General features: G+C 41.1%; 1 protein-coding gene across 1 annotated transcript in view; it reads right to left on the reverse strand.

Annotated features, from left to right (window-relative positions):
- Nucleotides 1–491: 491 nt before the first annotated feature.
- dbpa (D site albumin promoter binding protein a) overlaps nt 492–26,164 on the reverse strand; it is a 36,092-nt gene continuing 10,419 nt past the window's right edge. Inside the window, exons 4-5 of the mRNA XM_005745194.1 lie at nt 3,862–4,115; nt 492–1,684 (exon numbers count right to left, since the gene is read on the reverse strand). Of these exons, the coding sequence (XP_005745251.1) occupies nt 1,469–1,684; nt 3,862–4,115 (470 nt within the window). The 3' untranslated portion in view covers nt 492–1,468. The remainder of the gene's footprint in view (nt 1,685–3,861; nt 4,116–26,164) is intronic.

Raw genomic sequence — 26,164 nt, forward strand, 5'->3', positions numbered from 1 at the left:
TGTGTGTGTGTGTGTGTGTGTGTGTGTGTGTGTGTGTGTGTGTGTGTGTGTGTGTGTGTGTGTGTGTGTGGCTGAAGGTTTCAGTCACTGTTCGATCTGGGCAGATCAACCTTAAACCAGTTAGTATTCAATTTTTGCACCTAGACATGATTGATGAGTAAAGAAACCGAAAGCAATCATGTTGCGCGATGGTTAAAAGTGTTTGTCAGTGTGTGTGCGTTTACATGTGAGCAAGACACATTCACCGAAATAAAACGCAAACCCGCCAGCGAAAATCTCTCCTTTTACTTATCCTCGCACATCTGCTCACATCCAGCTGTTCGGATGGCTAATTATTATTTCCTCCTTCAGCTTCAAAAAGAAAAATAAAAGCCCCTCGATTTATGTCAGAATCAGACACGGAATCAAATAGAAGATAAAAACTGAAGTGCTTGAACGAGCTCACAGAGAAAACAAACACAAAGATTTTCTTTAAACTATACAATTTTTTTTGTTGTTTTGCCTTCTTCCTGCCTCCGCCCACCCTCCTCCTCCCCCCTTCAGCGCCGAAAACAGTCTAAAATACCTCGCCTTGTCTCACGCTGTGTGAAATACCTGATTCGACCGTGATACATTCTCTGTTACACCTCTTCCTCTGACTAACCAGCTCTGTAAATTTGAAAATAGATTATTTGTTGTTTAGCAATAAACAGCTGGGAGGAAAAGCGCTTTATGTGGCCCCGTGACTGTCCAGCTAACAGCCCCTCCCGCCCCATATATAAAATATACAAAAGATTATCTCCAAAATCCTCCTCCTAAATACCTCTGCTAATAGAAAAATATACAATAATCCTATGTCAAAATCTCTTTGCGTTATTGACGAAAGCCCTGCTCTTCTTCCTCCCCCCGTCCTCCTCTTTGCTGGACTAGTCTTGCTTTCCTGCCCAGTTCAAAAATATACATGTTTTCTTTTTTTCCTATTTATAGAAAACAAAAAATTACACATCTGACCTCTTCTGGCTTGTGTCCATGCCTTGAGCTTAAAAAGTGAGATTTCACTGGCATATTGTGAATTCAACACCCTGTTTGAACGGGCCAGAGCGGCGGATGGAAACGCACTACCTGCAAAAACGCCATGCGGCACCGGGCGTAAGCACAGCACCAAGGGTAAAGCTGCCGAGGTGTCACGAGGTGGTGATACAGTACGGTGTGTGGATTCAGCAAAGCAGCATCTACAGAGTCAAACTCGGAAAATAAACTGTGGCGCCGCTGTGCTTTCCTGTCATGACATCCTGAAGCACAGCGCGCGCGCTAAAAGACGCTTGTGGCGTTTGCGCCCGGTGTCGCACGGTGCTTACTGCAGATCTACGTCAGCCTCCCCCCACCCCCGACTCGCCACTTCAACTAAAGTGCTGCTGTTGCTGGGTTGCCTTGTACCCTTGTCTCATCTCCGATGCCCCTCCCGCCTTTTCCGCCTCCGTCCGTCTCCTCACAAGTCTCCGTGCCGGCTCTCGTACTTGTTGATGATGTTCCTGCAGCGGCCCAGCTCTTTCCTCATGTCAGCCACCTCCTGGCGAAGGGCGGCGTTCTCTCGCTCCAGGAAGGCCGCGCGCACTGAGATCTGGTTCTCCTTCAGTCGCCGGGCGTCCCGCGAGCGCTTCGCCGCCTCGTTGTTTTTCACTCGCCGGCTCCAGTATTTCTCATCCTGTCGGCGGCGGCGGTGTGGTATGTTGGGGTGTGTGGGGAGGAAGGTGGAGGGAGGAGAGAAGAAGAAAAAAAAACAAAAGAAGAGGAGAGAGTGGGATGAGAAGGTTCAGTCATTTGATGAGGGTGTCAAAAATGGGAGAAAGGAACGAAAGGTGGAAACAGCTGAATAGTCACAGGTACAAAAGAACAAAACTATGACTGCCATTTTTATAACGTCACCATGATGACACTCAGTTATGAGCAGCAGACTGTGGTTGGATTCAAAAGCATAAAACATCCCAAACACAGGTGTGACGTATACCACATAAAAAGTGCTATACTTCTTATCCTAAAGCTTGTAGCTGCACTAGATAAATTAAAATGTTTCAGGGGTTAGCATTTACTGCTTCTCAGCAGTAAATGTTTGCTATGGCAGCTTAGAGAAGATGAACATTCATTAAACAGATTTACAGAGTGAAGAAAGTAGTTTAGGATAGCTGTGGTTTATATATATATATATATGAAATACTCCTTTAAACTGCAGTTAGAATTACCAACAACAGCTTTTCTGTGCTTTTTATTGCCTGCAGGTCACGGTGTAAGATAAGCTACTCTAACTCTTAATTTCTTATATTAAAACACCTTTTCACACATAGACGCATAGACATCTAGCAATATACTGATCTGCATACACAAAAGACCAATAATATTCATCTTGCAATGACTACAAAAGGAATCAGTTTGACGGAAAACACCAGTAAGTGCTTGTGAAAACATTATCAATAACTTTTTATGAGGCATGCCATTCCTAATGCAGCTCTCTTCTGACCTGCCGAGCGCCTCAGCCGAATGAATAAATACGCCGCGGACATGACCTCCGGCCCCACAAAAGCCTGCAACGTTACTTTGGGGACTTTTTGCCAGGAAAGGAATTTGTTGGCCAATGAAAGTCTCGCAAGGAGAAGACTGGAAGCATCCCTGATGTTGTGTTAAACTTTGGGACCCATAGAGCAAAATAGGAGGTCAATCTGAGAGTACAACCTCGTAGAGATATCTATCTGAAAGATTTATGCCGGGAAGCAAGCCCACATGCTTCACTGCCTTCATGGAGAGCTTTAATAAGGATCTTTAACATCTGGTTAAAGTTAGCATCATTCCACAATTAAACACAGCTATTATTGTATCCCTCTGCAACATTTTTAAAGAGATCTTGGGAATATTGCTGCTTTCTGATTTGTGTAAATATAAACACTAATTAGATCCTGGATTATTTCATAACTTTTAATCCAAGCCAGACTTTCCTGCTCATGAGAGCAGATAAATCTTAACCGTAGAGCGGAATATTAAAGCTCGTTTATGAGAAGCCGTTCTCAACTTCATCTTTAACTCTGGCCGGAGATCATTTTTCCAACCTTCCTATATATGATTTATAAAACCGGCAACGGCAGAACAGAGCAAGGTGAGCGCCTCCATCTCTCCATAAATTATAAACGCCTCGGGAGCTGCAGCTGCTCCGCACTGAACTATGAAAGCACGAGCCATTGATCAGAGACTTTCCTAGTGTGCAATGAGCTGAGTACAAAATATTTCAGGATTCCCGTCAGGAGGCATCAATACCAGTGGGCGTCACGCTCCCTTCGGTTTTTTTTCCACTCCGCACAGGAGCTGTCAGAGCCGTGGCCTTTTGTTATGATGAAGTTTAGAGTTTAAAATGAAACAACGTGGCTGTGGCTTCTATTTAAGACAGATACTAAAGGAAAATGTGACCTTCTGCTGAGCTATATATGAATCTTTATGCAGGTTTTATCTTTAGGTACCTTTACAACACCTGAGATTTACTAGTGGGCCTTATTTTGAATTTTTATTTGATTTTATTTTAAGTATTTAATTTGATTTTACTCATTTCATCTTATAAAATAATTTATCCCAAACTCTATTTTTGAATACAATTAAAATTGCGTTCTTGTGCTGCAAAAACAATTTTGAAATTGCAAGTAGATTTTTAAAAAGTAGACTCTACAACTAAATTTAAAATGGGAAACTGGTCCATTATGGATATATATATATTTTACTAGCCATTAAATTAGAAACACAGCAAGCAGCGGAGCATTTTCTTTCCCCAAATAGCTTTAAAAATCCTTTCCTGTAGTGAATTTGGACGTAAAGGAAACAAAAGGATTGTGGGAGATGTAGTACCTTCTGCTCGTCAGGAACCAGCATCTTGCGGGCCTTCTTGATCATCGGCTGAGGTTTCAGCTCGTCCTCCGTGAAGCGGTGCCGCCGTGGGTCAAATGCCTCCTGGCCTGGCACGCTGGACAACGCTAGGTCCGCCGGGTCAGGGTCAAAGTTCACCATGATGTCGCTGTTGCCGTTGGTGCCGGCTGGAGGTCCAGGGGGGGCCGGAGGGCAGGTAGAAGGGGGTGACGGGTCCTGAGGCACTGCCTGACCACCTGGAAGCAAAAGAAAATGTTGGTTATCTCAGATCAAATGATTAGCTTGTCAGCTAAGATACCCATCTATAATCAATCTTCCAGTTATCAGCTGAAGCCCATCACAGTTTCTACAGGATGAGAAGTGGAGTACCTGGACAGATTAGTGAGTTAGTGAGCTTCTAGTTGCAGGAACATGTTATATATAATATACATGAATCCACACGGTTCCTTACAAAATAAATCAAGTTTCATTGATGTCAGCTATATTCTGGCATCCCTTAAAAATTGTCTTAATCATCATACTGGAAATAAAAAGCTCATGAGAATTAAAGTACAACATTTGCCATCAGAACTCTTTCTCACATGTAAATTTGCTCGTGCCACCCGGAAAACTGACATGAAAATCACTTTTTTTGTGTGTAACATATAAAACAGAGGGTCGCACACTGAGATTAAGATGAGTCACAGCACCAGGATCATTAAACAGCTACTGACAGCGGACTGTGACATTAGCCTGCAGGCTGTTCTCGCCACGTTAAAGTGTGGACAGGACACAGATACACAAACATGACATGAGCACTGATGATGTTTTCATGGTAGCGTTTATCACAATGTAAACTTCCAGATGAAGCAGATTATTTGAGTTCTTCAGAGATGCTTTTTCTCTGAACTTCCTTTTTTGTGTCTCAGATATTTATATTAGATCTTATTACATAACTAAAAATCATACTGCCTCTTAATTTGTTATCGGTTATTAAAATCCCTGCCAGTGCAACATTTTTATGGTGCCATTCGTTAATTGTTCATGTGTTACTTTTGCCAGTTTAATTAAATTTTTTTGTTGGCAATATGTGACACTTGTTGTGTGAATAAACTAAAAAAGAGGCAAGAAGGGAGCAGAGAGAAAGAATACGAGCGCTTGTTAATTGTCTCTCCAGTGAACAATAATCTGCACTACAGTCCAAAATCAGCAGCTTAATTACTCCTTTAGCTGTCCAATCATCAGCATCTAGTTTTATCTGCAGATTAGAGCCCATCTGCCCTGACCGAGGACGGTCGCACGCCACAGAGATGCGAACTGAAGATGACGACATGAAACAATCCCCACCAATCAGGACACTGGAAAAACACTCTGTTAAATTGTATTATATTTAAAGGAGTAACAATGTAATTACATTTAGATTCATTTACACACTTACATTTGTTCTCGATGGTCACAGTGAATTTATTAGTTTTAGCTGATGTACAAACATGACTACACTCTGAATACAGCCTGACATGTCTGCCCTATGAAACACCAGGAGACAGACTTTTCAACTTTAAACAGTTTTTAACCAGCGTTTTTTATTGCTTTATATTTATTTACTGACATTTTGGATGATGGTACCTTTTATTTTATTTTATGTTTTTATTATCCTTATATATTTATTTTATTTATTGATGTGTTTTTAGTTTATTATTTCCAGTACGCTCTGATTGTTCTCAATTTATTTCACTCTACTTCTTTTCTACTTGTAGAGCTGATATTTCACTGTCATTTATTTGATGTTATGTCCTTTGAATTTATTTTAAAGAGCTTATTATTGTATATTTTTGGTTATGTTTTAACCCTTGTGTCATCCTTTATCGTTTGTTTTGTCTTATATTCAGCTTTTATCCATCTGAACTGCACTGACTTCTGCAAACTTTGACTTATAGTGTAGATCAAACTTTCTGAACTCAGAATATTTTAATAATTTATTGTTTTTATGGGATGAAAAATAAACAGCCCCGGGGATGGACATGGATAAGATTTTATTGACACCGACGCTGCTATCAGCTCTGCCTGTGGGTGATTTCTGACCACTCTGCATGCAAAAAGGTAACAGCCTCTCCAAGTCTATGTATGATCTTCACTTTAATAACTAAACAAGAAACAGATGCATCTAAAAATACTAATTTTTACAATATGTCAGTGACGTGTTACTTCATCATGATCCATCACAGTTCACAGGTTATTGTAATGTGCCTGTACGAGGGTGGGGATCTTTTCTTGCCTTCTGGGCTGTTTTGCACAAACTAATGAAAGTTCAAATCCAGTGACAATGACAAATGATTTTTGAGAAGCAGCTTTACACTAACAGTGACATCAAAGTCAAATGTATCTCACTTCACTAAAATTGGACCAATATCCTGAGAGGAGTAGCGACTCTTTCATTGGACGGACAGATGCATCGGTCCTTCGGCTAGATAAAAATGAATCAGCGTCACTGAATTCTAAATATCTAAATCTGAAGGTGAGACAGAAGCTTTAGAGAGCTCCGCCTACAAGCAAATAAAATCAAGATAAAATTTTATTTAAATTCAATAATTGAGGTTTTGATGTCCAGTGTTGTGCTAAACATGACAGGACCTCTGGTAGGACTGAATATACAAAGATATGCACTTATAGCTCTTTTAGGCGATGAAAATATCTAATTCAAGTATGTTCAAGATCATAAAAAAAAGGTTTTGGGAAAAAGCAGCAAAGCACGGGGAGACGTTTTTGTCTCAGTGTTTAAATCCCACTCAGGTCAAACCCCTCCAGCTTTAGTGTTTGCTGTTGGACTCTAGAGGCCGCTGGCTGCAGAGTCACATGTGCTGCACACTCTGCCTCTCATCCTTTATCCAGAGAGCAGCAGAGAGCCTGGAATGATTCCCACTGAGATAAGTAGGATTATCCCATACACAGTGGACAATATATTCAAATGCTTTTCCCCATTAAACCTGAACATATCACCGGTTCTTCTACACCTTTAACAACGCGCTTAATTCTTCACATTCGACTTCGAATTTCGACGACAAGAAGCATCTTGTCTCTCCGTAGTGATGCCAAGTCACCACCAAGTGTCACCATCGAGCCAGGAACATGTCATACTCGATTTACGACACGCAGAAGAGAGGAGCTTTTTTCTTTAACCCTTTGCAGTGTCTGATATTTAAAAGAACATCCTAGTGCTGGCTAAAGATTTAGAATGATTATGCATGAGCCACACATTTAGACAAATGTGGTTAGAAAGGAAAGAAAAAAAACTATTTGAAGAGAGCAGATGATTCAGAGATGGTGCTGCAGTGGACTTTTTTCCCCCTGTGTTGACTCCAGCTGGCTTTACTCAAACGCCACTTTTACATGAGCTACCAAAGCACTAAAAGGGGGTTCAAATAATTAAGAATGAACACAATTATTTAAATGTTGGGAAGTGGAAGCGTGGCAGAGTGGGGGAGGGGGGAAAATCTGTGGAAGCGATTCCTGGATGCGGATATTAAACTGTGGCAGTGAAGCTTTTTCCCTGCAGCTATATTTCTGAATGTAACACTATAATAGAAGAGCGGCTCTATTTTCAGCCGGCTGCTTCATTTCTTTCCCGTTTCTGATTGAAAAAACATATTCCCCCCCGCAAATGTTTCTTCCTTGGAATAGAGGCATAAAAATGCTAGTTGAGCAATCATCCGCCACTACTCAGACCTCCAATGTGGCGACATTTGTAAGACGCTTTTTTGGAGCTCCAGGCTCGGCGCCACAGATTATAAATAACTTCAAAGCTGGTGACCAAAATCAACCAAAACAGCCGTGGAAAGATTTCAGACACTTGAGCAAATGAAGCAGAGAAGAGATAGGAGGCAGGAAGAGTGAGGAGAGATTGTGAAGATTTAGCATTAATAGAATGACATAATTTTGTCATATGACAGAAAACCTCTAAAAGCCCTCAGCTGTCGCAGCCTTTGTGCTTCTGAAGCATTTCTTTCCCTTTTTTTGAAACGTGGGAAAGACATGTCGGTCAGAGCGGCAGGACTGACACTGATTTTCTACTCAAACTGCTGCTGTGAGCAGTCCCTCATGTTTTCATGTCAGCCACAATACCACAACCAAATCCTCCACGGGCTCTGGGAAGTCAGGCTTTATGACAGGCAGGAGGCGGGACATGTGAGGTAAGCGAAGGGTCAAATCGCCACACCGTGTTCTCCCAATAAAATCCAGCTGAAAACACTTGACTACACGCTGAGCGTGGCGAGTGGGAGGCTGTGGGTATGTAAACTTTCTGAATGGTGGCTTTTTTCAGGTTTCAACTTGCGCTGAACTCGGAGATAAAAAAAAAAAAAAGTCTTACGACTGTTTACATCCAATCATGACTCCACGCTGATGTCGATCTGACATTCGCCTCCACTTTTACACAACTTGTTGCCAAAACATCCCACAGTTGTTGTTTGTTTGGTTCTTTTTTTTTTGTTTTATCTGAAATGAGAGGCTGGATTTACATAAGCGTCCGGTGTGACACGCATGCATCACTATGCTCTGCCCTCTGCAGCTGTTATTCTTCAGAGCTGCTATTCTTTGCTCCGAGCCTGAGTGGAAAAGATGACTTTTTTGTGTATTTGGTTATTTTGGTTTTCCAGTGCCCAATAGCAATCAAACCAAGGTTTGTATACAAAAGTCACATGGGCCCACAGACCCAGTGGTTTGTTTACTGGATCGAGGGTAGGCGACATGTCACCCTGCAGAGTTTGACACTTTGGCAGAGGAGACAAAATGCGACTTGAGCTCCAAACGTTGAATTTCACCCATATCTGCGCCGTTATCTAATGACACCACTGTCATCTCCTAAATACATGAATGACAGAACTGACCTGCACAAGCTGCAAATAAATCCCTGCAAACATTCATGATCTTAGTGTAGAATCTGAAGGCATAAACAACGGATGGAAAAATCCAGATGGAAACTTACAGTTATAAAACTGTTTACTAATTTCTCATTGTTGAAACATCTTTAGTTGTAAAAGTGAGGGTCAGAAAGTAGACGAAGAAAGTAAATAAAGCATGGAATAAGCAAACAGAATCTTATAAAAGATACAGCTTTGAATCCATATAAGTAATTATTAATGTATCTGTTGACAGTAATACCTCTGTGGAGGAAAACACAGCTATAGTAACGCAATATTTGTTTTTAGTGAAATGGGACACGTGCTAACAAATTCTGTGCACAAAGTGTGTGGCTGTGTAAACGTTCTCTTAAAGTGTTTCACGAAAAAGAAATTTGATGCAAAAGATCCCAGTCTTCCTCCTACTGTGGCCTTCGCTGGAAATCAAAAGCATGGCTTCTTCCTTTGTGATTTATTAATCAAACTTGAATCACAGGCACCATCAGTAAACATATTCAAATTGGATTTCTCAATCAAAGCAGCATTTGAGGCGTTTCTGTCTCTATTTGGAACCCGTAGATTTAAAAATGAGCCCAACACAAAACTGATGACAGGTAAAGTGAATAGAACTGATCATATTGTTAAAATGCATTCCTTTGACTTGGTTCCTTTGACTTGTACCATCCACAGTGGATCCTTCCACACTCAAACTCACAAAAACTGCTCAGGAACCGCTGGATCAACAAAACAAAGAGCCCAAAGTGTCACCAATCCTCCAAACTAACCAGATCCCTCTGCAACTGAACACCTGTTGGGGACAGCGGTTTTCCTGGGTCTTTTCACGTGTGTTATGAATAAATCTTATTTTTTTCGGTACCGGTAATAGTTTTATTTTGTTGTATTTATCTGTATAAACTGGTCCGTGGAGCAAAAAAGGCTGGGGACCGCTGCTGTAGGAAGAGCGAGAAAAGGTCTGATCCACGGAGGCTCCTCACCCAAAGGACCCAAAGGATACACTACCTATATCTGATGCCAGACAAAAGTAGCCACACCTGGGCCTCAACAGGTCAACAAACACCTACAAAAGGAGTGTAGTTTTAACATGGTGATTTGCTCTGCATAGACCTTACTGTTCATTATTTTGACAAGGCACATTCTTTATGTCTGTTTTTAAGCTCATATCCATCCAACCGTTTTCTCCAAATATCCAATTTAGGATTGGAGTCGAACCCAGGACCTTCTTGCTGTGAGGGTCTCCATGCTACACCAAACTCATATTTTCTTATTTGCAGTTTGGCCACAGGAAATGGCATTTAAAAAATGATAATTATTTTTCTATTTGCATTTTTTCCAAAATAACAGCAACAACTTAAAAAATGCCCAATAAAATATTAAAATACAGAAAAGATTTGAATTACAGTGAAAACATCCCTTCGCTATAAGCTGTACGGTTCTTCTTGCACAGTTGCAAACCCTCATCATTTCTAAATGCAATGCACCATACTGTATATTCCAATCTCTTCTATCCTCTGATCCATCTGTTTGCCCAGGAAGCAGTGAGACCATCAAATAAAGTGCTGTTGGCTTGATCTGTGTCTCTGGCAGCTGGACGGAGCTGATCCTGGATAAGTCTGCCCAAAGCCCCGTCCTAATAACAACCATTTTGGGCAAAAAGTTGAAACTGCTCCAAGAACACGACTCCCGCTGCTGCTGGGTAAACACTTGCCAAGCGAGGATTCGTCTGGCTTCATTTCCTGTCTGAGAGCGGGAGCCATTTGGAGGAAGCAGCCACTGACTCGCGGATTCCCTCTCTGCTTTCATTAATTTAGCTGAGATTATGCGTTTTCCTCTCTCCGCATGTCACTGCCTGTCAATCTGTCATCCTCCAGCTCCGGGCAAGGAGTTCAACTGAAGTGGTTTTGGATTGAAGCAAGTTGTACCCAAAAGATTTGCTAAAACTCCACAAATATCACATTTAAATCCGACGTTTCTACCTGAGCACCAACAAGAAAGTTATTACATTAACTCCGACACAGTCAAGACTTTTCAAGGTCTCTGAAGGTCCCATTTCATGAAATTCAAGGTTTAAGATTAGCCCTTTCATTTCTTATTCATGTTGTCGTCAAATCAAGAAAAATGCCTCGTTTTAAAACAGCTTCTCCATCGTGTGAAAGCTCCATCACAGGAATCGCCTCAGGACGTGAAGAGCTGATCCTCGGATGGAGCGTACCGAGGCATACTGATGAATCTGGGTGATGTATTTTAACTTTAAAAACATCAAAAACATTTTGGTCCTCTTCTAAGACAGCTAAGATGGGGTTTTTTTTTTTTTCACAGTCAAACAGAATTTTCAACATGAATCAATGATCTTAAAAAAATTGAGGAAAAGTGTTTTAGATTCTGTCCTTGAGCTGCTTGGATGTTCAGAAATCATACCGGGAGGAATCAGCTGTCGTGGGCAGAGACGCCCACAGCAGCAGAAAATAGACAGGTTGAGGTTTGAGAGTCAGGTGAGCAACGCTTCCTCTTGACTAATCTCTTGTTTGATCTAACTTTACTTTCACCGGGTCCACCTACACGTAAAGTGGAATGCAACAAACTAAGAGCTGCTCTGTGTGGAAGAGGCATTTTGGGAAATGTAGGAAAGCTTAACAGGCGGAACAAAATCTGTTAGTACGGCACAAAATCCTCCTCGTGCACGCATCGTCGACAGCGGCGGCGGCAACTTCTGCTCTCTGACGCAGAACTTTTTCCCTTTCAATCTTCTCCTGTTTCAGCAGCTTCTTGTGTAATAAAGGGAAACAAAGCAATTACCAGGAGAATAGTAATTATGCTAATTATACAAGGATGGAGGTAACAATTAACATCTATTGCAATCACTGTAATTGAGTCGATTTTTGTGTACGCTTTCATCGGTTTTTCATCCTCAGCGAGTTTTCATTACAGTGAAATACGGCATTGTAGTTAAACTGCAATTACAAGCTCTGCTAACTCTGACTCGCATGTGTCCTGTGCACAGATTTTGCTTTAGCTGTTACTCTGCTGTTACTTTTAGCTTTATATGACAAAGACACATTGCTAAAGAATTTTTTTTTTTGTAGTCGTTATTGTTGGTTTTCCCAACACCGAAGTGATCCTACATGGCATTTTATTGCTGCAACCCAGTCGCCCTCTCTTGTGTGTCTCAGTTTTGATGACTTGTTCTCAAACTGCACAATAGAACAGGCTAAATGCAAATGACTTCTGAAATGACGCAGGATATATTAGCTTAATTACCAACACGGTCATGGTGCTTACATACACACTCTATGCAATGCGGCAAATTCACGGCATGTGATGCAAATTCATGTTAATACGAATCAAAATATTTAAACTTTAGTCAAAAATTTGCCTCATGCTGTGTCGCAAAACACATCAGCTGGGACTCTACTGATGCAACCGACAATCAGAAACAGAGGAGGAGCTCTCCAACACTGTTCGAGGGCGGCCAGTGCTGCTAGTTAAACTCTGCCTATATACAGAGAGAGGAAAAACTGGAGAGGGCTCGGAGTGAAACTGTAGAACTTCTTAAGTTCAGAGACTATGTTACTGTAACTTGACTCCAGCTATCAGTTGCACTCCTCTTCATCAGACTGGCTGTTAGGTGCAAAGCTTAATTTATGCTTCTCTTTTCAATTTGATTCAATTAGATTTTTATAGCATCAACTCACAACAACAACGCAACAAGGCGCTTTATATTTCAAGGTAAAGACCGTAGAATATCACCAAAAAATCCCCAACAGTGAGAAAATCCCCTGAGAGCAAGCACTGAATCTTTGCAGGTACAGACAAGTGAACACAACATCCAGACCTTGTGCAGGGAGATAAAAATAAAGTCACAGTTTCAAATGAATTCATAGCAGTGACATTGAGCATTGGAACTATTTTTCCAACCCTTTAAACCTGATTTTTCCTTAACAGCCACTTTTGACAGTTTCAGTCTCTTCTGTAGATTACCCCAGCTGCATATTTATGAGCTTTTTTCTCTTATTCTGTTCTGACTTTGGGGACAAATATTTGTAAAATATTGTGATGGCATAGGCCAGACTGGTTATATTTGCTACACATACACTGTATGTACACAGATAAGAGGGAACCAGCCTCAGCGGAGAATTATATATAGAAACCAACCAGTAGAAAAGTCTGCAAACATACAGAGATGGCCACTTAGCTGCAGCAAACAGAGAGGAGTGATGTACACGATTTCCACAGGCAGTAATAAAACGCCGATACTTTCTCTCTTATTTGGTTTGTTGTTGTTGTTTTTTGGGAGTTTTTTCAGTGAAAGACTCGTGTTCGCACGCACAGTTATGATAGAGTTTACTAGTTTTACTGTAACCTCTATTTGTTCGTTTTTGTTACTATATCAGATGAACCTTTCCTGTTATTGCACACCAGCTGTTTTTCACATCAGTTATGAAAAACAACTTAGAATAATTCAGAGCAGATACACCAGTGAAAGAAATTTATCACAAACAACACTCAGCCATTAAACTCCACATTGAGGGTGCAGTTAGATGGTTGGTGGTCTCATTTAATGTTCGCGTTCGTCCTGTTTCTGCTTGGTTTAACTTTATTGTTTGTACAGGAACGACGTGTTCTTCTGCTCCTTTCCTTTTACTCAGCAAGTTATGATAACAATCGAAGAGTCCAGCCAGTAAAAGGTGTGGTAGCAGATGTAAAAGCAGTAGTGGAAACAAACTATGAGATACAGCAAGTGTGTTCCTCCAGTTGGGAGCAGTAATGAGATAAAGGTGCAGAGCAGCGATTCATTTCCTGTTTGGTTTGCTTCTGTCACAGATGACACGGACATGAACTGTGAGCTCTGCCAGCAGCTGTTTTTAACTCAAGAGCATTAGCTGGCAACGCAATACAGACGAGGAAGTGCATTACATAAAGCGGGATCCCCTCCCTGCAATGTAAACGCTGAGGCAACTATTCACACTCCTCATCGCTGCTGCTGTCTGCTGCCAAGTTTAACTTTTGCCCATCTGGGTTAAACACATCAGGGAATCTATACAACTAACTGCAAGGTTTATCTTTCACGTAATTTACAGATATGGCTGCTTGACACTCACACAGGGCTGCAGCTAACTTACTTTAATAATAGGACGTATTTGCCTGGTCGATAAATTTACAATAGCAAAAACGATGGCTACTAAAACACAAGTTTGAATATTAATCAGAGTTAAAGGAGAAATAAAACTTCACATTTATGTAAAAGCACAGACGGGATATAAAAGACGGACGTGCTCCCAGTGACAGCGACCCACTGATTAGTAAAGACCTGTTTTGAAGCCTCAAGCTGAGCAGTTTCATCCTCACTTAGACTAAGGTGATCACAGGGTAGCAGCTTGTTGATTACAAGACCTTTTCATTTAGCATAAAACGTCTATTTTATGCTAAATGAAACCATCATTCATAAACTAATCATCTTATTGCATTAAATAAGAGCTACACTAGCAACTGAGGCTAACAAAAGCCATCCAGAGTTTTCTGTGGTCACACAGGAAGTGAGATAATGCAGGCTTAAGGCACTTCCCTTAGCTTCCGTTTACAGACCCAAAAGTTAGCTCCATCTTTTATGGAAGTCAATGCTTAAAATTGAATTAATTTATCCAAATTATAAATTTTGTGCTATGAATTTAATTTAACCTCCTAAGACCCGAACTCTTCCACAGCAGCATTTTTTATTTCTCTTTGATATTTGGGCATATTGGGGCCCAATGAATGCAAAAACAAAGAATTACCAGATTATTTTTTTTACATTATTTTAGTTTTTAAGAAAAATAAGAGCCACATATGAGGATATTTGTTTAAAGTTTTGATAGAACAGTAGCAGTATTATGTCCTCGTAAGTGGATATCAGGCCCTTGTAGAGCAAAATTGAGTATTTTGGTCTAAATAACCCAAAATGTGATGTCCACATATGTGGACGCCAGGTCCTAGGAGGTTAAATCAGTAAATTACTGCAATAATCAATAATCAGTTTTGATAGTTAAATAACTTTTCTCACTTTTTGTTGGTTCCACTTTCTAAAGAGTCAGAATTGAGTAGTTATCAAATTAAAATTCGGCAGGCTTTGGACACTCGCATGTTTTTTATGATAATGTTAATGAAATTTTTGATGCACTCTTTTCAATTATAGTTTGGAATTTTTTTTTTATAATTTTTTTAAATTTGTAGTCTTAGAATTTGCGTTTTCATTGAATTTTAAAAAAAGATTGCAAAACTACAAATTAAATTAAATTAATTGCAGGTAAAAGAAATAAACAGACCTAGGCGTTTTAACTTGGAGCAATTTTTGCGAGTGTCCCATGATTCAGATCTTATTTTTGTCTCCACTCACTGATTCTTGTGCATCTGCCTTTTGTCTCCGTGTCTCACTTCACTGTCAACTTCTGAACTCACACCGACGCCCACATACACACCCAGACGGGCTCGGACTCGCCGCTGCACGCACAAACAAACAGAGCCGGCCACGTGCACGTTCACGAGGGCGAAGAAACGCAGCACACACCTAAACACACATGCCAGAGACAATTGAGTCCAGGTGACACACCCCGGGAGTCTTGTTCCTATTGTCAACACACTGTGTCACAGCAGTTTGGATGTAACGGTGACCTCCTCTTCTGCTCTCTTTCCAAATCACTGCTCGTGCTCTGCCAATGGTCAGATCTGATTATGGCACACTGAGCACAGGACATGACTAGACATGTAGAAAGACCCCCACGTGGCACGGGACTTTGCAGGTTCCTCGTAACCCTGAAGAGCGGCTGTTGATTGAAAACAGCATCTGCCGTCATGCTTCGTGCTTGAGATGAAGAGAGGTTTTCTGTGCCAGAGTTCCCTTTAAAGACACATGCACAAAAAGGCTTGCCATAAATATTATGCAAACTACAACAGGACTCAAATCCACTGAAGTGAACATAAATGTGCTTTGTACAGCTGTGCCACAAAGAAAATAAATCAAAACATATTAATGCTGGGACATGCGGCTCTGTATGAGGAGACCCACGATATTCTTTTGACAAAAGGAGAATAGAGAACAGCAGAGAATAAAAATGTTTTCCATGTGGCTGTGCAGATACTGACTGTCCTCTCTAAGGCTTTTCATTGTTCGTAATATACTGACTTCTAATTGGCGTGGAGGAAGTATGCACAGTAGGCATCCCTGCATTGTAGTTGCTTGGCAGAAAAGCTACCATAACAAACTGAAGAGAACCCAGACTTTCAAAAGGAGCCTTGTGGTCAATGTTTGAAGGTAAATTCAGCTGCTCGAGCACCCACGAATGAGAACAATGTAACCCTGGTGTGATCAGCTGATTGACAAATCTTGTTGCTGCTATGAAACATTAAAAGTGTTGAGGATTTTTATTCTATTTCTGATTTTACTAAATTATATCACACAGCAGCTGTCACCTGACAAAGTGCATGTCAGAATAACAATGTCTGACAAACTAAAATAGGACATTAGCTCACTTCTGAACTAACTGCTCCCTTGCACAAATTTGCTCTAATTTATGAGCAGTTCATATAATAGTATGGTTCATTTACCGCTAGCAAGCGTGCAGAGAGCTCCTCTGCCTACGCAGAAGTTTCAATGTGTCCAAAGCAGACTATTTGATCTGAGCCTCTTTCACATGCTTGATGTGATTCTCATGCGATGTCCAGCTTTATCAGAACATCATAATAAATCATTAAGTGTTCGGACCTCAAAGCTCAGTAAAAATAAACATAGAGAACACCAACAACAGCGACCAGGATCACTGGAAGTTTCCGACTTGTTGGGCCGCCACTACTCAAACCAAACGGCATACAATTCAGGCAGCACTCCAGTTCACACTGGAGCTGGACAGATGCAGTATGAAAGTGATCAGATCAGACATAACCAGTGCTAGCCAGATGTTCAGATAGAAAAGAGCAGATTGTGAACAAAGGTGCGTGACTAACAAAACGTTTTCTCGTGGCTCAGTCCTTCTCCCTCCTAAGCTCAGATAGTAAAGAATAATAACACTGTTTAAGAAAAGCTTGCATGTGCAGTATGTGATTAGCCTCTTCATCTCATTGAGGGGAAAGAGGAGGCGGATGGTTGTCACCGGTGTGTGCAGCTTTTACCCACAGAAGAGGATGACCGAGAAAAAAAGGGGTCGTGTGTTTTTAAAGGTCATTCGCACTTTGGTGAACGCACAAACAGAGGATTTGGAATCGGAGCCAAACTCGTTTTGATGGAAGGGTTTCTTTCTTGGTTTCTTTGGAGTGCTAAATTCTTATCGTCTAGATGGGGAAACATTATCTGGGCATTGTAATAAGACAGAAATGTGACTCTATCATCTTTAGCCTTTTTAAAAAATCATACATGCACTGCTTCATGAATCTGCGTTAGCTCTGCTGCCCTTAAACTCTCTCTTTCCAAACCTCCTCATCTCTGCTTTGCTTTGTCCTCAGTGTTTATTCATTCTGTAATCTTCACTGTTTCCTCTCCCACCGCTCTCCTCATACCTCTCTCCTTCCTCCTCCAACCCCTCCCTTCCCTTCCCTTCTTTCTCTTTCTCCCTCTACAGCTCTCCTGCCTCTCTCGCTCTGATGCTTTCTGCAGCGGCACGTGACGTGGCGGCCGCACATGGCCTGAGCGTGTGAGAGACAGAGAGAGAGAGAGAGCGAGCGAGAGAGAGAGATTTCAAAACATGCAAAGCAACTCTCCTGACTGAGTGCTCGCTCTCCCCCTCCAGCACTCCTCACTCGCTCTCTCTCCCTCTCTCTGTGCAGAGTCAGTGTCTGGTTTTAACCCTTCTGTTGCCAGGATTAATCACAATCCTGAATGTTAAACCGCCTGATGCCTCAGCCTGGTGTTATCCAGCATTCTCTCTCTCGTTCCTTCTTTTTTAAAGGCACAGGAGCCCATTTCTTTCACTCTTTACCCGGCTCATATGCTATTCAAATTCATAATTTATCATCTAGAATTAGACATTTCATTTGACTGGTGATGATTTCTAAGGGGTTTATCTTGGATTCTGCCAGTCTAGATGCTGGTATTTGGTTTCAGCTTGAAGTTAGACAGCTCTCTAGTTAAAAGCAGATTACAACTCTTATTTATATATATTGTTCTGAAGGCCAGGGATGACCTAATCAGTGCTTAGCTTGTCTCTCTGAGGGAAAGTGAATGCAGAAATATGTGCTGCAGTGGCTGGACTGCAGACTGTTAGCAACATATTCAGATTGGCTATAAGAACTATAGATAAAATGCACTTACATTTATTTCAAAATGCAAAATGCTGTAAAATAATTGTTCATATTCAAGCTGTTGACCAATCATTGCAAATAAATAAAAAGTCGCATGTAAATCTGCTTAAGCTAGACTGATGTTGTTGCTAAAAAGACAGCGATTTTATATGGTATTGTCTTGAGATCTTGACTCTATAAAAGTTTTGTTTTTGATTTTGGAAACACTACTCTACTCAAACCACCCCATCTCAAGCACCACTTACTTCCCTTTCAGAACTTTTAACATGAGTTACTGCATCGAGTTACAAAAAACTGCAGCACAGCGGTAATTTAAAAATAATGGCTTCATCACATAAGCTGATTTCTCTCATGTAAAATGCGCCACTCAGGTTGAATCTCATCAGCGTGGTTGTTTTAAGTTTGACAAAAAAATAATATCCATCCAGTCAATTTCTCCAAGCTTATAAGGAGAGAGTGCAGCTTACTGGTGCCATCCTCCACAACAATCCCAGTTTCTCATGTGGCCCCTTGGGAAAGTTGATTCCCCACCCCTGATCCAGCTTCTACTGCTTATGCCTGACTAACACCTCCAGCTTTTCCAGAGGACACAAGTTTTTCCAGCCTTGTTAATAGACATAATCACTCCAGTGTGTCCTTTGCCTTTCCCGGGGTCTTCTCCTTACTCTGAAGGTATTTTACACCAAATGCATTTCACCTCTTGCTACTTTTGCAAATATAGCCAGTGTTTCTGGTCCATTTCACATCTGCCAAATACTCTGCTCTGACAGCCAATGGGATTGCTGTTTCCTTCCATAGCACGAGCAATAGCTGGAATTATGTAACAGAAGCATTCATCAGAGGGACAGCTCAGGTTGAGTAGTTTGGACACACAGTTAGAGAGGCGAGGCTGAGATGGTCTGAGCATGTGCAGAGGAGGGATAGCACATATACTGGAATACATTAGACAAAGGACAGTGGATATGGAACTGCCAGGATGGAGGAAACTGGGAACTCCTCAGAGGAGCATCATGAATGTGGTGAAAGAGGATGTGTGGCAGAGGAGGGTGTCTGGGATAGAGTGAGATTGAGGAAGATGATACACGATAGAAACCCTAAAAGGAACGACTACAGGAAGAAGAAGAAGAAATTTTCAGAACTTACACCAAAGTCTGACAGTTTTCCTTTTTTTCTTCAAGAATCAAACATCACTCTGCACACAAACATGGACAACAAGCTTATCCTCGATTTCTGATTGCCAGTGGATTCAACATAGTCGACAGTCTACGGTAGAATCTCAACTGATTCAACTAAAGTATTTGGGAAAATCAAATAGTTTTCAATTGGTACAGATCTGTATGCGCGTCCAGTCACCTTTCAGAGGAAGATAATTTCCTTATTCCCTCAGACACTACCAACAGCCAAATGTAGGGAACCAAATCAGGTGGAATAGTCTCACCTTCACACCCAGCTCGCTCTTCATAGCCGACTGCAGCTGCAGTCCAGTGCTCCTCCATGTCTCACCACCTTATTGTGCTGGAGAAGGTGTCAGGCCACCTTGCACTTGACAGAGCAACACTGAGCATGTGAAATGGTGAGGGGCTGTACTAAATGTAATTCTACTTATGTCTATTGATTAGAAAAACAGGACTGAATACTCAGGGTGTTGGCAAGCACCTAAGACCACCCACCCATGGGCCCCAGAGGGTCTGATCCTGAGAGCAGAGGCCAAAAGTGGCTTCAGAGCAGTGATTCTCAATTTCCTGGACCAAAAGTACAAAAACACCCTACTTTTTTTAAAATCAGCCATCAACAGCACAAAAGAGCCCCAGTTTTATTTTACAAAAATCACAGTTTGGCATGATAACATCAGCTGAATCTTCCATTTAATTTCCAAAGAAAAATCATATTCCCTCAACTTAGTTCCACTCCATATTTTTCAAAGTCATTCACTCCCACCTACAGTGGAAAAGGAAAAAAAACACTCCGACTGTCAACAGCGCCACAAATATCCAGCATCGGCTCTACGTTCAACAACATCACATGGTCCTCATCAGAGGACGGTGTTTGTTCAACTGTCGACGCCTTCAGCTGCAGCGCTTTGAGGAATTTTCAGAAGTGCATGTGTTGGCTTAAAGCCGCCGAGCTTTAATGTGAACAGATCCAAACTCCATCTGCTGATGAAGACTCGGCGATGAGGTTAAAAGCTAAAGAAAAGCCTTCAGCTAGGATTCATCATCCATCCATTAACTATACCTGCTTATCTTTTAGAAGAGAGCTTCTCTCTGATCCACCACTCTCTGTATAGTGGTGCCTTATTTCAGTATTAAAAACACCCTGAAATAGGTACCACACTGACTTGTGAGGCCATGCACGTTGTGGCTTTTACCTCCCAAGCCAGACAGTGATTGAGCAGTGCCTCATTTGGGTTAATTTTACGTTATTACGCACAGTACGAGAAATTTGAAGGCAACTACCCATCTAATAAATAGAGTTCTACTGTGTTTCCACATAAGGATGAAGCATAATTAAATGTAGACTCCTCAAACTTCAAGTCTAGTCCACAAATAAATCAAATCAAATCAAAGTTGCCAGTTTAGGTGCTAGCTTATTTGCCTGTTTAAGTTTCTTTAGATGCATTAAAGCCATATTCCCATGTTTGCTTTTATCTGCACTTCCCACTCAAGCTTCACCACTTCTGCTTTCAGTGTTGCTCTCCTCATGCGTCTGTCTGTCTGTCTGTCTGTCTGTCTGTCTGTCAGCAGGATTTAAAAAGTGAACAGATTCCCATGAAGTCTGGTTGACAGATCAGCCTCAGGCAAAAGAACATCTGATTAGATGTGGGTGGTTATTCTGATTTTCATCTTCACATTTCTTCCCAAGCGTCTCGTGTTATCCTTCCTCCACGTGTGTTAAACTGTCTGTTGTGACAAGTTGACATCAGCGAGTCAGATGTTTATTTGTCAAAATTCTCAAAAGCAAAAAAGTTCATTACAAAACACCTTAGCTGAGAAAATGTGCGCTAGACGCTTTCGCGTTGCAGTTCAACAAGTTCATGCATCTTCAGAGTGAACTGACCTGGAAGTGTTGAAGTAAAGCTGCAGCCTGATTTAAAATACAAGCAAAGGTGAGTCACGATTATTTACTTGAAGCTATGAGGCAAAGGACAGCTCTTTAAACAGAAAAAAAGGCGGAGCAGCGCTGCAGCATGATAAGTACCCTGGTGGTCTGTCTTTCACTTCTTATTGTTTTTTTCTAATAATTGCACTGAAATGAGAATTTCCTGCTTTTGTGAAGCATCATCCATGAGTGGAAATCAGAATCACACTGCAGGCATTAAATCAAGGTTAAAGTAGACCTATTCTCTGAGCCGCCACATAAAATATACATCTCCATCCATATCTCAGTTTCTCTGAGTCTGATTCATTTCATAAACCTAAGCTAGTGAGGCACCCGTGCAGAGGACATTTGCAGACGTCCCGTAAACATGCAGGTAGTTATTAAGGTTTTGAACAGCAGACGGCTACAGGAATGCACTTGCTGATTTTCTCAGCCAAACATGCCAAACAGGAAAACTGTGGGTTGTTGCATTCATCCAAACAGCATGAGTGAGTGATTGAAGTCATTTATCACAGGAGACAGAAGACAATAAATAAATACAACCAGCGCCCCCACCTTCCTGAGAACCCATCATATTTCATTTTCTATGTAACACTATGATTTATACATAATGAGGAGAACTCTATTTTCTTTTGCTTTCATTTTAAACACTGAAACAAAACAATTGGACAAAAATACTGTTTCCACCACAAACATAATAAAGCCTTAAAGGACACGATCAAAGGCTTTCCTCCTTCAGCAGCTGAACTGTGAGGCGTCCCCAGAGGACCATGTGCACAGCAAACTATGGTGATTTCTTGCAACTACACAAAATCAAGTGGAAGTCAGTTAAACCTAACAATCACAGTTTTATTCAGAAGAATTTGTTCTTTTCTTTCGTTCTTTTTTTGGGGAAGGAAGATGGCGATAGACATCAAAATGCTGTTTGGTCTTGCTCCGAGGCTCAGCTGAGGCTCAGCGGACGGTTTTCAGGCTAAGATCTCGAATCAAAAAATGAGCCTGCGAGGTTTGAGGCTGATTTTAGGGAGGAGATGAAATAAACAACATTGCATTCTGGAGCTTAATTGTGTCCACGTCCCACAGTTTCCTGATCACAGGTGCAGTTTTATGTGTGCCACAAAGAACCCCAGTATGAATATTTCGGATTTACAGCATTTTAAAGAGGAAACAGGTGAAAAATGTCACCAGAGCTGCTTGTAAAACCCCAGCTGTATCCATATTTTTGTGTTTTCTCCTCCCTCTGAACTGTTCTCCTTTTTGCCCAGAATGAATTAAAATCAAAGTAAAACATGTGCATGTGGATGAGATTATTATTTCCAGTCTATTTTCCATCTATTTCTCTTGCTGATTCTCTCTCCCCCTCTCTTTGCAGCTCTGTAGTAATACTTCAGCTCCACAACAACCTCAGGGATTTCTGGATGGATGCATCATCCTCAACCCAGTCACGTGTTTATAATTCAGAATAAAAAGCCCGAGCGCGCGCGCGCACACACACACACACACACACACACACACACACACACACACACAGATAGATGAAAGCATGTTCACATTAAAGCCCACATAGTTGCATGCAAATGCCAAAACAGACGGCATTCTCATATGCATGTGTGAAGCTCAGCATACTGTACATACACACACCAAAAGGTGGAAAGACTAAAGGCATGCATGTACACACACACACACACACACACACACACACTAATGGTGTGTATTCATAGACTCACACAGAAGCACTCAGGGCAGATATGAAGATTTGCAGCAGTGGTTTTCTCTCCTCTGTAGCTGCAGCTCTATCCTGGCTGAACCTTGTGAATCTCTTTCTCTGTATCTCATTTTCCAATTGTTCTCTCTCACAGTATCTGCAGCTTGTTTGCACAGAGAAACATCTCCTGTCTTATTGTTTATGACTCAGAATGAAAGAACAAACACAATGTCCCAGGCAGATTTCTGAGAATCTGATCCTGCTGGGCACCTCATCTCTCTGTTTTCCCCTCTTTCCTGTATCCAAACCCTCTTTCTGCATACTCAGAGCATTCGATTCTAGTATAAATAAAACACGGGGGGAAGCTACGCAACCTTCCCTCAAAATGATCTGATCATGGCGGCATTTTCTAAACAAAAGGGAACGTGAGGAGCAGCACCCGATATGAGCAAATTCAAACCTCACAACGCCCACAGGTGGGTCCAATGTTTTCAGATTCACTGTTCAGACCTGCAGAATATTATTTTTAAATTCTCTGGGAGCTGACATTATGTGTCAGGCTGAATTCTGAGTGCATGGTAATAAAAGTGATGCAAAGCTTCACTGAGCAGCTGCAACAAGCTGATAGAAAATATATGAGATACTGTCATAAAGTGTGTGGGAGAACGATTTCATTTCCTCCCAGATATATATACTGTGTTTTCCATCCTTTTCCTTCACTCCAGTTAACTCTCTGCACTTTGTATCAAATACAAAAGCAATCAGCGAGTGTATTCACAGAAGAACATGAAGAGGGTTAAACAGGCATGTTTGGACAGCTTCAAATCTCATTAAGTGTTAAGGTAATTTCATTTTTATCCTATGTAGTTGTGCATGTGCATCAGTAGTTAGCTAGGTTTTTTAAGGCTGGGCTATTTAAAAAATAGCCACTGTGCTTGGCTATAAGTTTGTAAAGCCCCGACCATTTAGAATTTGAGCTCCAACCACCTTGGTTTTTGAGTGTATTTGGACAAGAGAGTGGAGTGAAAAGATAACAGCTAATGCTAACAGTGTGCCGGGCAGATCGTCCAGGAGGGTAAGACAAGGATTATGAAGCTAGAGGTCACGATTTTGAAATTCCATCATGGTGGCTTAGCTTTTCATGAGCTCCACAAGGTTAATTTTCTGCTGCTGTAACTAATAAAAGCAGTGTTGCATCTGTGTGGGTAAAATGTAGCAACTTCCCGTAAAATGAATGAAATTGGCCAGATAAATATGAATGTTAAATAAAGTCTCTGTGTTATCCACCAGTCAAGAACACAGCATCTTTGTCCTGTGTTTGTGTGTGCTGCTCCCACACCAGACACAACTAGCAAGTAAGTGGACTCAACATTCTCACATAGTGACGCATTTTCTTTCACTTGAAATTTGCTTGTAGTTTTCTCTGGATTAAAAGAAACCAAGCTGTGAGAAAGCTACAAAATTACAAACTAATCAACTGCTTTGGTCCAAAGCAAACAAACTGTTGGTGTGAAAATACCCTTAAGCACCCAAAAAGCTGTATAATCTGTCTGATTATTGCATTTGAAATTCACCAGAAGGCACGAACACCACAAATGTGTTCGAGAGAACCATTTCAATGATCCAAGAACGTCTTATTTAAACCCTTAACAAAGTTCAAATTTGTGACTGAGAAAAACAAATACCTGTACAAGAATGAAGGAGGAAATCTTACATACACAGCTACATTTTAAAGCAGGCTGTAAACAGGTTTGTTTCTGCTGACATTTTAAAATGGGAGTCTATGGGGACTGACTCGCTTTTACAGTCAGCCTCAAGTGGACAAAAGAAGAACTGCAGTAATTTGCACATCTGAATCTTTAGCTCTGAAAAGTTGTGATTTTAAACATAAACACTGGTTCAGAGGATTATGTGTAACGCGAAGGAGATGAACCTGCAAATAATAACCATGCGTTTCAGCTACAAAACATTTTAGCATCTTTGAGCTCATTGTTTTGGTTTATTACATCATCGTTACTGTGGTTACAGCTAATATTAGAGCTGTTTTCATCCACTGTAGGCAGAGACAAAAACAAAAATTTAGCTGCAAGCTGTGAACAACTGGCTTTTGAAAACAGTGGAGTTAAGCAGATAAAGAGGCAGATATTTCCCCCAGGAGCTGTAGACCACAGAGGAGCTAAAAGAAGAGTGAGTAGTGGACTTACATTAATCCGGTGTACAGAAATGCATCTTCAAATGAAAGCTAATGCTGCTCTGTATCATCTGGATGTACAAATAAACAACTGTTTGGTGATATGTCATATTCATACCCATCTACAAAGCTTATAGATTATAGAGCAAGAGCAAAGAAAGAGACTATGCTGGCATATGATATAAACGCATTGAGTTAAAGCCTTAAGTCTTCTTGATACAGCAGACACATGAGAGATTGTTATATGACTGTGCTTGGCCTTTGCAGAAGAGCATTTATGCATATTTTTAGGTACAGATATGGCAAACCGTCCAATCCACAGGGTGCTGTATGCAAAGACAAAGACAAACACTTTTTGCCTTCATTTATGATCTCACAGATTAGACCCAGCTTCGCTCTTTGTCTAACCGGTGACATTTTGACGACAAGACGAAGCTTCACAAATGAGTAAAAAAATGCTAAAATAATTGTAGCATAGATAACACAAACAAAATTAGGCTCTCTTGTTCCGTCTCCACACATCTTAACATGCTCATACAATCATTATCGTATAATGGCTGAACGTTTACAAAGAATGTGGCAGTCTGTTGTCAATAAATCACCACAAAATTAGCTGTGATGAATCACTGGATGGCTCGCAGGACAAAAAACATGACGGTCAGCGTTAGAAAGAACGGCTTTGTGGTTTCAATTAGTCAAAACTGGAAGTTGTCAGGCTTGTGAAATCTCAAAAAGGAAAGAGAAAAAAAGAAAAAGACAGATGGACAGAAAGGTTGTTCTGATGTTCTGGCAGTTCTGGTTCACATCAAATGCAGCAGAGAGAGGAAACAATAAATTATGAATATATAACGGATGATAACAGCCTGGTGGAGAGAACCGAGGAGGGCCAGAGAACAGGGTGTCAGCCATTCATCGCGCTGAGATATAATTAGAGAGAATCCTGATCTGGTTATTGTTAGAGGCACCGAACACTTGAGTTGTGCGAGTTAATATAATGCATTGTGGGCCTCGATGCTCATTAGTGCCAGATCACATTGAGGCCTCTTGCACATACAGCTTCATATATGTCTGAAGGCATTAGTTGCAGCACAAATGCTGCCTTCTCACATGAAGATGTTTTAAACTCACTGCAGA

This window comes from Pundamilia nyererei, unplaced genomic scaffold, assembly GCF_000239375.1.
Source record: "Pundamilia nyererei isolate P.nyererei 1_Seehausen unplaced genomic scaffold, PunNye1.0 scaffold00155, whole genome shotgun sequence".
Lineage (NCBI taxonomy): Eukaryota > Metazoa > Chordata > Actinopteri > Cichliformes > Cichlidae > Pundamilia > Pundamilia nyererei.